The sequence below is a fragment of the Nomascus leucogenys genome, chromosome 12, assembly GCF_006542625.1.
Source record: "Nomascus leucogenys isolate Asia chromosome 12, Asia_NLE_v1, whole genome shotgun sequence".
NCBI classification, from domain to species: Eukaryota; Metazoa; Chordata; class Mammalia; order Primates; family Hylobatidae; genus Nomascus; species Nomascus leucogenys.
Window position 1 is genome coordinate 43,792,984 of NC_044392.1, and position 14,848 is coordinate 43,807,831.

General features: G+C 46.8%; 1 protein-coding gene across 1 annotated transcript in view; it reads left to right on the top strand.

The window, feature by feature from the left end:
• Positions 1-7,523, top strand: part of FCRL5 (Fc receptor like 5) — a 36,751-nt gene extending 29,228 nt beyond the window's left edge. The window contains exons 11-16 of the mRNA XM_030824160.1: positions 1,823-2,098; positions 3,358-3,385; positions 4,345-4,427; positions 4,631-4,699; positions 7,232-7,263; positions 7,341-7,523. Coding sequence (XP_030680020.1) covers positions 1,823-2,098; positions 3,358-3,385; positions 4,345-4,427; positions 4,631-4,699; positions 7,232-7,263; positions 7,341-7,430 — 578 coding nt within the window. The 3' untranslated portion in view covers positions 7,431-7,523. The remainder of the gene's footprint in view (positions 1-1,822; positions 2,099-3,357; positions 3,386-4,344; positions 4,428-4,630; positions 4,700-7,231; positions 7,264-7,340) is intronic.
• The last annotated feature ends 7,325 nt before the right edge of the window (positions 7,524-14,848 follow it).

The following is a 14,848-nucleotide window of genomic DNA, read 5'->3' on the forward strand; positions in this document are numbered from 1 at the left end:
CCCAGGATCCAGCAACTCACAAAGTAGCCAGTGCAACTGTCTCATTGTTATCCAGGAGGTGATGACTTTAGATTTGGGTTTTCCCATTCAGTCAGCTCATTCTTCTTCCCCCACCAGCAGCACCAACCTCAACCAATTTTCCTGAGATTTGCAGGGGATCTCCCCACACAGTTTACACACCTATCCCTTAGAGCCAGCACACAGGCATGTACCATGGACCGAGGGCTGCTCCATCTTTCCTCACAATACAGCAAACCAACACATCACACCTCCCACATTCTATATTTATGATTTCATGATTTTCTGCTCATCCTCACTCCCTTGTTTCTATAATTCTCTGTTTCAAATGCATGTTATTTCTGCTGTTGCTGTTATAACAGCTAAAGGGTTTCTTGCTCAGCCTGAATGAATTGTGTCTGAATCCTGAAACTAGGACCCAGGTCATAGAGACCAGGAACTGCCAGAAAAGGAAATATTATTTCTTATTATCATCATGACCAATGGCGTCATCATCAACACTCACTGAGCCTTCACCAGGTTCCAGGCTCTGTGCTAAATGTTTAATATGCAATATCTCATTTAATTATTAAGATAAACATGTAAGGATAAATTTTAAACCATTGTATCCCCTATTTGCAGAAAAGAAACTGAGGTTTAGAGAAGTGAAATAACTAGCTTGCAGACACACAGCTAGCCAGGGTAAAGCCAGGTTGAAGCATGGTCCTCTCTAACTCTTCACATTAGTCTGATACATGATGACATTTTCTCATCCATTGTGGCCACTTTTTAACACAACATTTTAGTTTTTAGTAATTTGTTATTCTGAAAGAACATGTGAATCTTTGTGATGAAAAAAATCAAATAATACAAAAGTGCCAATATTGAAAATAAAGGTCTCTTTCTACCTGCTCATGTCACTTCTTACGCACATGTTCTCCAGACATAACCACTGTTAACTGTTTCATGTGTATGCTTCTAGAAATATTCTACAAATCTAAAGGTATATAATTTTTAGAAAGCTCGAATAATATTACACATATAGTTATGCCAGTTGCATTTTTTAACTTAAAAATACATCCTGACTTTTGTTTAAGAAATGCATCTTGGATATCATTCATATTTCATTACCTAATCCAGTAAATTGTCTCTAATTTTTAGCTCTTATAAAAATGCTACAATAGAAATTCTTGTAGAAATATATTGGCATATTTTAAGTCAGTATCCCTAAAGGAGATGGCCCTAGAAATAGGACTTGAACTCCTGGTCTCAAGTGATCCTCCTGCCTCACACTCCCAAATCGCTGGGATTACAGGTGTGAGCCACTACACCTGGCCCACTAGAAGTAGATTTGTTGGGTCAAAGTTTATGTGCACTTTAAATTTTGTAGATATTGCCAAATTGCCATTCAAGGAAGTGTGTTAAATTTGTATTACCACCTAGGGCATATGTAGGTGCCTGTTTATCTACAAGCTAATCAGTATGATCAGTCTGTTTAAGCTTTGCCAACCTGAAAAATAGAAAAAAGAATAGTATTGTATTGTTGTCTTTGTGTTTAGTTAATTAGTAATGAAGACAAGAATCTTTTTATATATTTATTGTCTGTTTGAAGTTTTCAGTGATTTATACACTTTTTACAGTTTTCTATTGGATATTTTTGTACACTGAAAACTATTAGTAGGTCAAAGTAATTAGCTTTATCATCTATATTTTAATCTACTTTCCAAGATTGAGATATGACTTTTTACATTTGTTTATGATACCTTTTGTTTCTTACACATATGTTAGAAGCAGGAACTGTTGTTGACTCTCTGTTCTCTTTCAGTTCCGGTGTCTCGCCCCGTCCTCACCCTCAGGGCTCCCGGGGCCCATGCTGTGGTGGGGGACCTGCTGGAGCTTCACTGTGAGGCCCTGACAGGCTCTCCCCTGATCCTGTACCGGTTTTATCATGAGGATGTCACCCTAGGAAATAGCTCGGCCCCCTCTGGAGGAGCGTCCTTCAACCTCTCTCTGACTGCAGAACACTCTGGAAACTACTCCTGTGAGGCCGACAATGGCCTCGGGGCCCAGCGCAGTGAGACAGTGACACTTTATATCACAGGTAAGTTTCCCGTGCCCGGGCCACAGATGCAGACAAAATGTTTCCTCCGTGGACCCTCTGATAACCCTCACAGTGCTTGATCAGGAAGGCAGTCCTCAGGGAGAAGTCACACAGCTGGCGGCTCTCTAAACTGTTATATTTCCTGAAGTGCTTCTGAAGTGATGGCGTTGGGGCTGAGAGCGCGGGTTGGCGGGCGTGGGGCAAGAGCGCCACTGACTTTAGAGCTGCTCACCTGGCTGCCTCCTCTCTCACTGGCCACCGGCCACCCTGACCCTGGACACTTGCCTCAGGCGCAGAGAGGGCTTCCTCACAAAGACGGGAGCCATCTTCTGTGCCACACCAGCCCCTGCTTAGCTGCTGAGGCCCTGCTCACCTAGGTTCACCCTCAGGCCCAGGCAGCAGCTTCCGGGAGCGGGCAGTTCCAGACCACAACCTCTCCTCTGGCTCACACACAGGGTCTCCCCCTCAGGGCTGACCGCGAACAGAAGTGGCCCTTTTGCCACAGGCGTCACCGGGGTCCTGCTCAGCATAGCAGGCCTTGCTGCTGGGGCACTGCTGCTCTACTGCTGGCTCTCGAGAAAAGCAGGTGGGTGACTCTGGGCACACCGTGGCTTGAGTTCATGCCCTTCCCAGCAACCTTCCCTTGGGCCTCATGCTGCCTTTGTGACCAGCCCAGGCTCGCAAGAGCTCATCCGCTCTGTCCCTCAATCCTCTTCCTTTCCCTCTGGGTCCTCCAGAATTGCTTTTACCAGATGCACAGTTTCCAAAACAGACCTATCAGGTGGGAGACATCTTGATAAGATGTAGTTTATCCAAAATCATAAACTACAGAGTGTCTTCCCCTCGACCCTTACAAGACGTCCCCCCCCAAAGAATGGGAAGAAGAGGAGAAAAACTCGGAGAAATAGAAATGAAAATAGAAACCAGATAGGATTTGGTAATTTTCCGATTTTTTTAATGTACATTATTTTTATAGTTGATCAAGTCTGTTTTCCTGCCCGCAGCTACCAATCATTATCTTTAAAATCTCCAGGTTAAAGGATTATGGATTGTGGACTCCTGTTTTACATCTTAGCAAACCCCTCTGGCAGGGTCAGTAGTTTTTGCCCAATCTGCTACCCCCCTGGGGCATAACAAAGAAGGATTCAACCTTCAGTGACAGCAACTCCTGGCAGTTTCTAAGTGAGACTTGCCTGAGCTGTGCCCCCACTGAGGGTCTCATCTTCCTGAATCCAATGCTTCTCTGCTTTCCTTTACAGGGGGAAAGCCTGCCTCTGACCCCGCCAGGTAAGAGCTGAGCTGCATTCCTGTGTGATTAGTGAAATGTCCACAGGGTGGAAAAATGGAATTGAATCTGATGATTACCAAGAGCACAGTTTCTGCCAGGTGCTGCTGAGCTGGGGTGTGGCCACTACCTGTTGTACCTCCCTGGGGATATCTCAAGGCAATTCCCAGGACCTTTGCACCCACCCCCTTAGCTGTATAGGCTGTTATCTCATCAAGTATTAATTGCCTTTTCATTTATTAACCCACATCCTTGAACCATTGTTGGCTTGGTTGTCTGAATGACCACTATGACCACCAAGTCTTTCCATATCTTGAGATGACCTTAGCTCAGTCAACCTAGAAATCTCTGAAGATGCTGATCTCATCAACACCTCTTGTGGTAACAACTTAGAAGATGGAGCTGCACAACTTGGCCACCCAGAGAGGTCACTCTGCCAGCAGGAGGTAGTCCCTGTGAAGAAGGGACCACCATCTTGTATCCCTAAGGCTGACTTTAGGAGCCTCACAAAGGCTCACAGCTATCCTTGGGCAAGCCCATGATAGCAGCATCCAAACCATGTAGAGCACCTCAGAGCCTTCTGGTCACTGATCTCTCTGAGCATGCAGGCTTTGGAGCCAGCTTTGAGCCTTGGCTCATCCCCTTTCTGATTACATGATCTTCATAAGTCACTTCTTGGAGCCTCCATTTGTTTCAGCTACAAAAGGAGGATGAAATAGAACTAACATCGTATTGCTGTAAGCATCAGCACCATGCCTGTTACATACTAGATGACCATAAAGCCTGGAAACATATATAATATGATTATGATTCATAATAGAATGCCCATGGGCAATTTGTTATGTACTTGTTCATGTTGGCCTGGCAGCCACCCTGCAGTAAGAAGTCACTCACTGGGAGTGATCATTATAGCTACTTTGTCTGGATTCCAAAGAAACATTCACGTTTCTCTGTCTCACAGGAGCCCTTCAGACTCGGACTCCCGAGAGCCCACCTATCACAATGTACCAGCCTGGGAAGAGTTGCAACCAGTGTACAGTAATGGTGAGGCCCAAGGATCCTGCATTTGGCAGAAGCCAGAGGGCTGGTGTGGGAAAGGGGTGGGGCAGGAGATGGGGAGGGACTACGCTGAAGGCCTAGAGGGCTTTAGTCCTTCCAGAAAAGAGACTCTGGCTGGGGGAGGAGGAAGTATCTCTAACAAGAGGCAAGAACCTCAGCATCCTCTGAAACTTCAACTTCTTTCTAAGTAAATCCTAGAGGAGAAAATGTGGTTTACTCAGAAGTACGGATCATCCAGGAGAAAAAGAAACATGCAGGTAAGACCCAAGGATGTCTCTGTTCTGGCCCACCCTCAACTTAGACAGTATAGCTCAGTTTCTACCCCCTCAGCAGATCTGAGCCAGACAAGCATAGAGCCGCCCCTCCCACTGGGTCATAGGGCTTCTTTATTTGTGCCTACGTTGCTTCAGGTGAATCCAAGCCTCCCCTGCACTCTCCTTTCCCTATTCTCTGCAGAGAGCCCCAGTATAACCTGAATAACAAAACTATCTTTTTGGGCATTTGCTTAACCTCTCAGAGCTTCAGTATCCCTCTCCATAAGCTGTGACTACTTCCCTACTGTCTTAGTTCTGACTCCTGTAACAGTGTACAATAAACTAGGTGACTTACAGAACTAATATCTATTTCTCACAATTCTGGAGGCTGGAAGTCCAAGATCAAGGTGCCAGCATGGTCAGGTTCTTAGTGAGGGCCCTATTCCCAGTTTCCAGACAGATGACTCCTTGCTGTATCCTCCACACAGCAGAGAGAGAGGGAGAGATCATCTCTCGTGTCTCATCATGATAATCATCATGACATAATTGTCACCCAAAGGCCCCACCTCCAAATGCCATCACATTGGGGATTAGGTTTTAACCCATACATTTGGAGAGCAACACAAATATTTAGTCCATAACACCTACCTACCTGTACTAGTTTCTGATTGCTGCTGTGACAAATTACCATAAATTTGGGGGGATGAAACAGTACAAATTTATCATCTTACAGCTCTGTGGGTCTCACTGGGCTAAAATCACGGTGTTGGCAGGGCTGTGTTCCTCCCTGGAGGCCCATCCAGTTTCCTGGGCCACTGTCCCCTTCCTTTCCCAAAGCCAGCAAAGTCACATTTCTCTAACCATTATTCCATAGACAGGCCTCCTTCTGACCTCACCTGAGAAAAGTCTTTGGGTTTTAGGGAGTCATATGAGTATATTGGGCTCATCTGGATAACCCAGAATAATCTCCCTATCTCAGGGTCTGTAATCCTGGTCACATCTGAAAGGTCCTCTTTTCCATTTAGGGTAATATAGTCACAGGTTGCAGCAATTAGGGTGTGACATCTTTGGGGGCACATTATTACAGCTACTATGCTGTTTCATGGGGTAACTGTGGGGACTAAATGAGAAAATAGGTGTGGAAATGCTGTTGAAACCGCAGAGGGTTGAGCAGCTGTGACGATGACTACATGCTGGAGGTCTGGCTGTGTCATCAGCCCTCACTCACAGTCGGTGGTTTGAAATGAGGGAATCCCAGCCCGGCTGCCTCCTTACTCGGAGCAGGAAAGAAGAACAAAATCCTTCGGGGCAGGCTTTTCTTTCTACCTCTGCTTCATAAAAAGTGCTGCGTGATTTTAGCCAGTGTGCTTCCCTCTCTGGTTTTCCAATTTTTCTTATATAAAGTCAAGTGACTTGTGTTTGTGCCTCATTCTTGGTTCTATAGCACCCCTCTGAGACATGCGAACTCATTCACTCTTACAAGCCCCTTTGAGGTATGCGCTGTTACTACTCCCATTTTACAGATGAGGAAACCAGGCATAGACACCTTAAATGACTTGCCTGAAATCTTACAGTCAATCACCAAACAGTCTTCTCCAGAGTTCAAACTCTGGACCAAACTCTGCTTCTTTGTGCAATTGCAGGGAGTCCTGATCCTCATTCCAAGCCAAAAGGGCAGGGCCTTGTCTGGAGAATGTCACATTTCTCTCCAGTTTGATGATAATATAACAATAATAATTTATAATATCTATCATGTGCTGAATAGTTCCTATTTTGTGCTGGGTATAGTTCTATAAGTGTAATAAGTAAATATACTACATTTGTATGCATCGCTGTTAGAACTATATGTCATAGTTCTTATATAGAACTGTGGCATGCATACATATGATAATAGAGAGAGAGAAAATGTATTGAGTATAGCAATCAGGACTGTACCTGACACATAGAAACTGCTCAACACATGATAGATGATAGAAATAATATATGCACAGACCAACAGATACATGTGCACATACATATGTGTAAACTCATATAGCTTCACCACAACCTTACAGGCAGAGGATATTTTTATTCCCATCATATAGATGAGGCAACCGAGGCAAGAGATCTTGAGTGGCTTCCCCCAGCCACAGAGATGACAAGGCAGGCGGCAGGCTCAGTTTCAGGTGGCCTAGACCCTGATGGAGTGTGCTCTGTAAAACTTGCACCCGCCACACCTTCCCAGAACAATAATACCAATTATGCTCAAATAACTAACAAGATAAAAGACAAATGTCTTTCTCTCGAGAGCCTCGAGGCAGCCCACAGTGGGCCACAAAGTGTGAAGGGGTGTTGAAGAGAGGGTCTGTCAGTGCTGAGAGGCTGAGGGAGTTCGGAATGGAGTGGGACAGGGTGAGCACCAACCAAGAGGAGTGGCTGACACCGTGCAGAGGGAGAGCTGGCCTCCGGGAGGCTCAGGGCCGGCCTGACAGTGCAGGCGCAAGGGGAGAGCTCCACGCCAGTCTTCCACAACTGAACACTTTCCTCTTTCCACAGTGGCCTCTGACCCCAGGCATCTCAGGAACAAGGTGAGTCTCCCCTTCCGCATGCCCTCCCCCACCCCCAGGCCCACCCTGGTGCTCATGCATGTGCTCTTGCCTCCTAGCGTTCCCCTATCATCTACTCTGAAGTTAAGGTGGTGTCAACCCCGGTCTCCAGATCCCTGTTCTTGGCTTCCTCAGCTCCTCACAGATGAGTCCACACATCTCTCCAACTGCTGTTTCAGCCTCTGCACCCCAAAGTTCCCCTTGTGGGAGGAGAAGCATTGAAGTGGGAAGATTTAGGCTGCCCCAGATCATATCTACTGGCCTTTGTTTCACATGTCCTCATTCTCAGTCTGACCAGAATGCAGAGCCCTGCTAGACTCTCACCTATTTCCTAGTTACAGCCCTGACTGGCAGGTTGTTTAATCCAGTGGCGAGGTGCTCCCACCCCAGGGCCCAGCACATCTCCTGGCTTCCTTAGTGGGCTTCAGCTGTGGTTGCTATTCTGAGTACTGCTCCCATCACACCCCCACAGAGGGGGTCTTACCACACAAAGGGAGAGTGGGCCTTCAGGAGATGCTGGGCTGGCCTAACAGGCCTCAGCTCCTAAACTCCAACACAGAGTTCCTGCTTTGGGTGGATGCATTTCTCAATTGTCATCGGCCTGGTGGGGCTACTGCAGTGTGCTGCCAAATGGGACAGCACACAGCCTGTGCACACAGGACATGTAATGGATCTCCCCACGGGGGCTGCATTTCACACTCCTCCACCTGTCTCAAACTCTAAGGTCGGCACTTGACACCAAGGTAATTTCTCTCCTGCACATGTGTCAGTGTCTACCTGCCCAAGTAAGTGGCTTTCATATACCAGGTCCCAAGCACCTCCCATCCTAACAGAAGTAACCCAGCAAGTCAAGGCCAGGAGGACCAGGGGTGCAGGCAGAACACGTACTGGAACACAGGAGGTGCTCAATTACTATTTGACTGAATGAATGAATGAATGAGGAAGAAAACTGTGGATAATCAAACCGGCATAAAATCCAGTGTGCTCACTAGGAAATCCAGGAGGTATTTTGGCTTCCCTGAGTAAGAAATAATGGAAGAGAAGGAGCTTGGATGAGGAAACTGTCCAGCAAGAGGAAGGGCTTCTCACACTTTCATGTGCTTGTGGATCACCGGAGGATCCTGTGAAAATACAGATACTGATTCGGTGGGTCTGTGTGGAGCTGAGACTGCCATTCTAACATGCTCCCAGGGGATGCTGATGCTGCTGGTCCTGGGACCACACTGCATGCATGTGAGGCCCTGTAGGTCTCAGCAGAGGCCCATGGAGAGGCAGTGTGTGGCTCTGGCTGCCCAGGGCCCAACTCGATTCACACGGATCATGCTGCTCCCTGGCCAGCCCTTGGCCACAGCACCACCAGCTGCTGTTGCTGAGAGAGCTTCTCTGTAACATGATGGCTTTCATCAGCCACCGTGGGAAGGGGAAAGTAGCTGCCACTATCTTTGTTTCCCCACCTCAGGCCTCACACTTTCCCATGAAAAGGGTGAATGTATACAACCTGGGCCCTCTCCATTCAGAGTTGTTCTCCCATCTCTGAACAATGGGATGTTCTCTTCCACTTTTATGATGTCCGTCACACCTTATCTTGATCTTTGCTCCCAGTGGATTGTACAGTGATCACTTTTAAGCCCCATGGCCCTGAAATAAAATCCTTCCAAGGGCATTGGAAGCTCACTCCACCTGCCACATGGCTTTTCATGCTTCCAAGTGTCAGGGCCTTGCCCAGATAGACAGGGCTGGCTCTGCTGCCCCAACCTTTCAAGGAGGAAACCAGACACCTGAGACAGGAGCCTGTATGCAGCCCAGTGCAGCCTTGTAGAGCACAAGGCTGGAGGCATTTGTTGTCACTACAGATATGCAACTAAAATAGAAGTGGAGCAAGAGAAATGCATTCCCACCGAGGCCGCTTTTTTAGGCCTAGTTGAAAGTCAAGAAGGACAGCAGCAAGCATAGGCTCAGGATTAAAGAAAAAGAATCTGCTCACAGTCTGTTCTGGAGGTCACATCACCAACAAAGCTCACACCCTATGCAGTTCTGAGAAGGCGGAAGCACCAGGCTCAAAAGAGGAAATTTAGAATGTCTCATTGGGAGAGTAAGGTGCCCTCATCTCAGAATGATAACTGCACAGTGGCAGAACAAACTCCACCCTAACGTGGATGGACCCCGTCCAGTCTGTTGAAGGCCTGAATATAACAAAAGGGCTGATTCTTCCTCAAGTAAGGGGGAACTCCTCCTGCTTTGGGCTGGGACATAAGTTTTTCTGCTTTCAGACGCAAACTGAAAAATGGCTCTTCTTGGGTCTTGAGCTTGCTGGCATATGGACTGAAAGAAACTACACTGTTGGATCTCCTGGATCTCCAGCTTGCTGACTGCAGATCTTGAGATGTGTCAGCCTCTACAGTCACAAGAGCTAATTCATTCTAATAAACCAATCTGTCTGTATGTGTGCATGTGTATGTGTGTGTATAAATGTATATGTGTTTGTGTACACAGATGAGGTGTATATCTGTGTGGTTACCTCATGGGTGCATGTGAGTACACACAAAAAAACCACACACACACAAGCACACACATCCTGTTGGTTCCGTTTCTCTAGAGAACACTGACAAACACAATGATTAACAAGGGTGTGAGAACCAAATGTGCAGGCTAAGCGTCTGCTCTTGAGGCTGGACTTCCGTGAGAGGGAAGGCTTCCGTCTTTAGAACAGACACATTTTTCTAGTTTGCAGCCTTGTGCTGGTCCTGAGTGAAGAGGAAGGAGAAAGTGAACAAATACCCCATGCTTTAGCCTGGGATAGGACAGACCCAGTGAAATGGGTCTATCTTTAATTTAGAATGGGCAAACGAAGAGCAAACCTCAGCCTCGAATATAGTGTGGCCTGGAGAGAACTCGAGTTCTTGAGGGACAAAATCTCAACTGCCCAGCAGTGGCCTCAGGAGGCTCCACAGAGGCAGAATGTTTCTTTGAGGGGACAGCCCCACATACTAGGAGAGCAGTGTGGCTCTTGTGACTGTAGAGGCTGACATATCCTAAGATCTGCAGTCAGCAAGCGGGAGAGCGAATAGTATAGTTTCTTTCAGTCCAAAGGCCAGCAAGCTCAAGACCCAAGAAGGGCCATTTTTCAGTTTGAGTCTAAAGGCTGAAAAACTCATGTCCCAGCCCAAGGCAGGAAGAGTTCCCCCTTACGAGAGGAAGAATCAGCCCTTTTGTTTTATTCAGGCCTTCAACAGACTGGATGGTCCCCACCCACATTAGGGAGGGCAATCTGCTCTATTTAGTCTAATTAATCACATGTTCATCTCACCCAGAGAGACCCTCACAAAACACTCAGAATCATGTTTGCCCAAATGTCTGGACACTCTGTGGCCCAGTCAAGTTGACAGATAAACTTAACCATCACAATCACAAAGGTGGTCTCTCGGCTTCACACATTTTTTGGGGTTGTTTCTCAGTTGGTTCAGATCGCTAAGCTGTTACTTTTAGGGTCTACTCAAAGAGAAGAGAGGCTTGGCTTCCCTCATGTTTGTGGTTAAAAGAAATATTCTAAGATTATGCCCACTTCCTCTTTTTGTTTTGTCTTTCGTCACTTCTCAAAGTCCACCTGTCTCTTTGACATCTAGCTGACCTGTTTCATGTCTCCTAATTTTACCTCAACTAACCAATTTTATTGTCTTTCCCCTCTTCCAATCTCCTCTGATTAACACTGCCCACTCAACAGAGAGCTTGCCATAAGAATAACTACTACTTATTAAGGAATTAATGTGTCATACCTTATGCTAAGCTTTTTGCATAAATTATCTTATTTAGGGTGCATAACAGGCCTATGCAATATGTATCCATTACTGTCCCTGTTCCTGGAACCAAGCTGAGTTCGGCTGCGTTTTCTCAAGGCCCAATAACGAGAAGCAGACAAACTAGGAAAGAAGGGAATTTACTGCTGTAACCAGATACAGTGAGAAGGCCAGAGATAATTCTATCAGTCCAACTCAAAGTGTTACAATTTTCTTAGTGCTTATATAGGTTGGGGTTATGTGCCCCTGTGCAGTACAGCATTCACCTAAGTCTATTGGTAACTAATTTTGTTTCAACTAGAAGGTCAGAGGCAAAAAAAAAAGCTTGCTAAGTCCAATTAAAAGGCCCCCAATAACTTCAAGGCCTGTCTACTGTGGTACTGGAGTGATTATTTCTCTCTTATCTCCTTTACGGCTTGGTCCAGAGAGCTGTCTTAGACTCTCCAATGAATCTATTCAAACAGCTGCCTCTGTTACCTTGACTTGTCTCAGATTTCATTGACCAGAGACAGGTCCTGGCACTAGGAATCTATGACTGTCTCTATTATTTTGGCTTGCTCCAGGTTAGGGAGAAGCCCATGCAAGGCTCCTACTGACCATATGTTTCATTTCCAGCTTTGATGTCTGGGCACCGATTTCCCTAGGTTTAACTATTTGCTCAGTGTTAAGGCAGTGCTGTGGAAATTTGTCTGTGTAGCTGGGGTGCTATGCAGGCCTGTCTGTGTGTCATGCAGGCCTGTCTGTGTGACTATCAGGGAGAATAGGCCTGCCACATCCCTATTTTACAGATGAGGTAACTGAGACTTAAAGAAATTAGTTTAGCCTAAGACCACAAAATAGTAAGTCAGAGCTAAACTGTGCATCCCCGGAGTCCACACTTAGTCACTTCACCAAATGTCCTCAGTGAGTATCATGGGCCACAGAGTCCTATTTGGGGAGAGGCAAGTGTGAAGCGGGAAAACAGCACATGAGACTTGGAGCCGGAAGGCCTGGCTCCTGTACAGGCCACTACCCATTGCTGTTTAACCTTTCTGAGCTCTGGTTACCTCGTCTATAAAACTGGAAAAGAAATAACAGCTGCTTGACTGAATTACGTATGGAAGGAGGTAAGGTTTGAGAACACCATGCAGATGTTCACGGAAGCAGGTGGGGAGGTGCCTGTGTTTGTTATAAAGTTTGCATTGCTTTCTGTTTGCCTTTCTTGGTCCCTCCCCCATCATTACAGTGGAGCAGCTGCTGAATTGCAAAAACATACTTCAGGGCCAGGTGCAGTGGCTGACGCCTGTAATCCCAGCACTTTGGGAGGCCGAGGCGGGTGGATCACAAGGTCAGGAGATGGAGACCATCCTGGCTAACACAGTGAAACCCTGTCTCTACTAAAAATATAAAAAATTAGCCGGGCGTGGTGGCGGGCGCTTGTAGTCCCAGATACTCGGGGGGCTGAGGCAGGAGAATGGCATGAACCCAGAGGCGGAGCTTGCAGTGAGCCGAGATTGTGCCACTGCACTCCAGCCTAGGTGACAGGGCGAGACTCCGTCTCAAAAAAAAAAAAAAAAAAGCATGCTTCAGAAGAAAATGTTGGAAAATAATCTGGTCTTCTTTTTGATGTGAGGGGAATGGGATAATTAGATGGGAGGTGTGGGAATGCATAAACTCAGCATTTCAGGGATTACATAAATTCATAAAATCTTTCTGATTTGAATGTTCTTTAATCATTTTCCAGAGAAATAAAAGCAAATGGGTGATGTCCCCAAAGACACTCATCCAGGTCACTTATTGACAAAAGAACATGTTTGCTTATAAGAAGGCTTTGAATAAATACAAATTTCGTGCATGGGGCCCAGCATATCATGCAGCTCTACGTTTCTTGGCATCAGGCAGTTTAAGAGATTAAGGACTCTGATGAAAAGAGATAAAATGAGAGTGTTCAGGCTGCTGGGTGCCTCAGGGACGTGTCCTCCACGCCCGGCCTCCGCCTCCCTTCCCATCTCTCCATCATTGCTCTCGTCCATCTTATGCGTTTGTCCCACACCTCTGAACACCACGTCCACCTGTGTCTCCAAGTGGGGCACCACAGAGCAAACCCGATGGAAGATCTGGTCCAGAGGTGGCCTTGTGGCCATGTTGGTGGATGGAGGAGAGTTGGGGGAAGACATGGGAGAGTAAGGCTGAGAGGCAGGTGCCCCTCACTTGCCTTCCTTCCATCTGACCAGGCTGTGCTCTCTGTCAGGGTCACTGTCACCTGGCCTCACCAAAAATAGAATGAGCTCTGCGTGGGAAGGGAATGAGGAGGACGTGCTGTGGCCATAACCATGGGATAACAGAGGTGTACGGAGGATCAGGGAATGGCTCAAGAGGACCCTCCCCAGCTGGCCCAGGGACTCCAGGCTTCAGGCTTTGGGGTGTGGGAGTGGTCAGGGAGGGGTGAGTTGTTTAATTTTCAAGTCTTATTACTAGAGAAGGCCTTGAGGGCATCCACTTCTTGTACTTTTCTCATGCTTGGGCCCCTCCACAGCATCCCTGCTGAGACATCAGCCAGCCTATGCTGGAATGCCTCTGGGGCCAGGGAGCTCAGCACCTCACCTGGCCTGAAATCACCAAAGGTTAGAGCTGGAAGGGGCCCTTGAGACCATCAGGCCCTGTGCATGCTCATGTTTCCTGTCACCCTTCTTGCACTCTGAAAGTGACCTCCCTGTCACTCTTACCCTTAAGGAGAGTCTGCTCCCTGTACTTAGCCAAACCGCCTCCTTCAGGTGTCACCTTCAACAGCTAAACCATGGGGCAAGGCAATGTGGGAGCTCCTCCACTCTCCTCACCACCATTTGCAAACTCCTCCATTAAGTGTGTGTTGTTATTTAGTGTGAATTCATATTCAGTGCCTACAACTGAGAATTGCTGAGAAGTCATCAAGAAGACCCACCTTGCTACTACACATATCCTCAGTTTTGCCTACAACTGAGAATTCTTATTCATATGTATTCATATTCTGTACCTACAACTGAGCCAGGTGCTTGCTGTACTAAGTACTTGGAATACATTGGTAAACAAGGCAGATTAAAAAAATTCTGCCCTCAAGGAGCTGACATTCTAGCAGGGGAAACAGTGAATGCTAAACATGATAAGTATGTAACTTATGTCATGATTTAGAAGGTGGCATGCACCATGAAAAAGAAGAAATAGAGCCAAATAGGAGGATTAGGATGCCCAGAGGAGGCTGCAACAATAAAGAGTGGTCGAGGAAGTCCTCACGGAGACGGTGATCTGAACAAAGGCATGAAATGTTCCATGGCCATTTGGACAGCCTGCAGGTGTCAGAGGGAGGAGTGCCCCAAGAAGAGGGCATAAAATAGGATCACACCCAACAAGTTTGGGGCTAGACAGCAGAGAGCCACGTGGAGGCAGGGGGGCCAGTTAGGAGACCACTACACCATCCAGGTGAGAGATTATGACAGTTGAGATGGTGGGGTCAGAAGTGATGGAATACTGGGCATATCTTGAAGCTAAAGTATCCAGAATTTTCTGATGGATGAAATGAAGATTCAAGAGAAAGAAAAGAATCAACATGATTCCAAAATATTTGGCCTGAGATTCTAGAAGGATGACAGCTCCATCCTGAGGTGGAGAACACTGTAAGTGGAACAAGTTAGGGGAGAGGATCAGAAGTTTGGTTTTGAGCAATGGACATGCAGGTGGAGATGTCAAGGAGACAGTCAGCGATGGAAGGCTGGATTCAGGAGGGAGCTCTGGAGATGTACATGTCAGTCACTGGCATC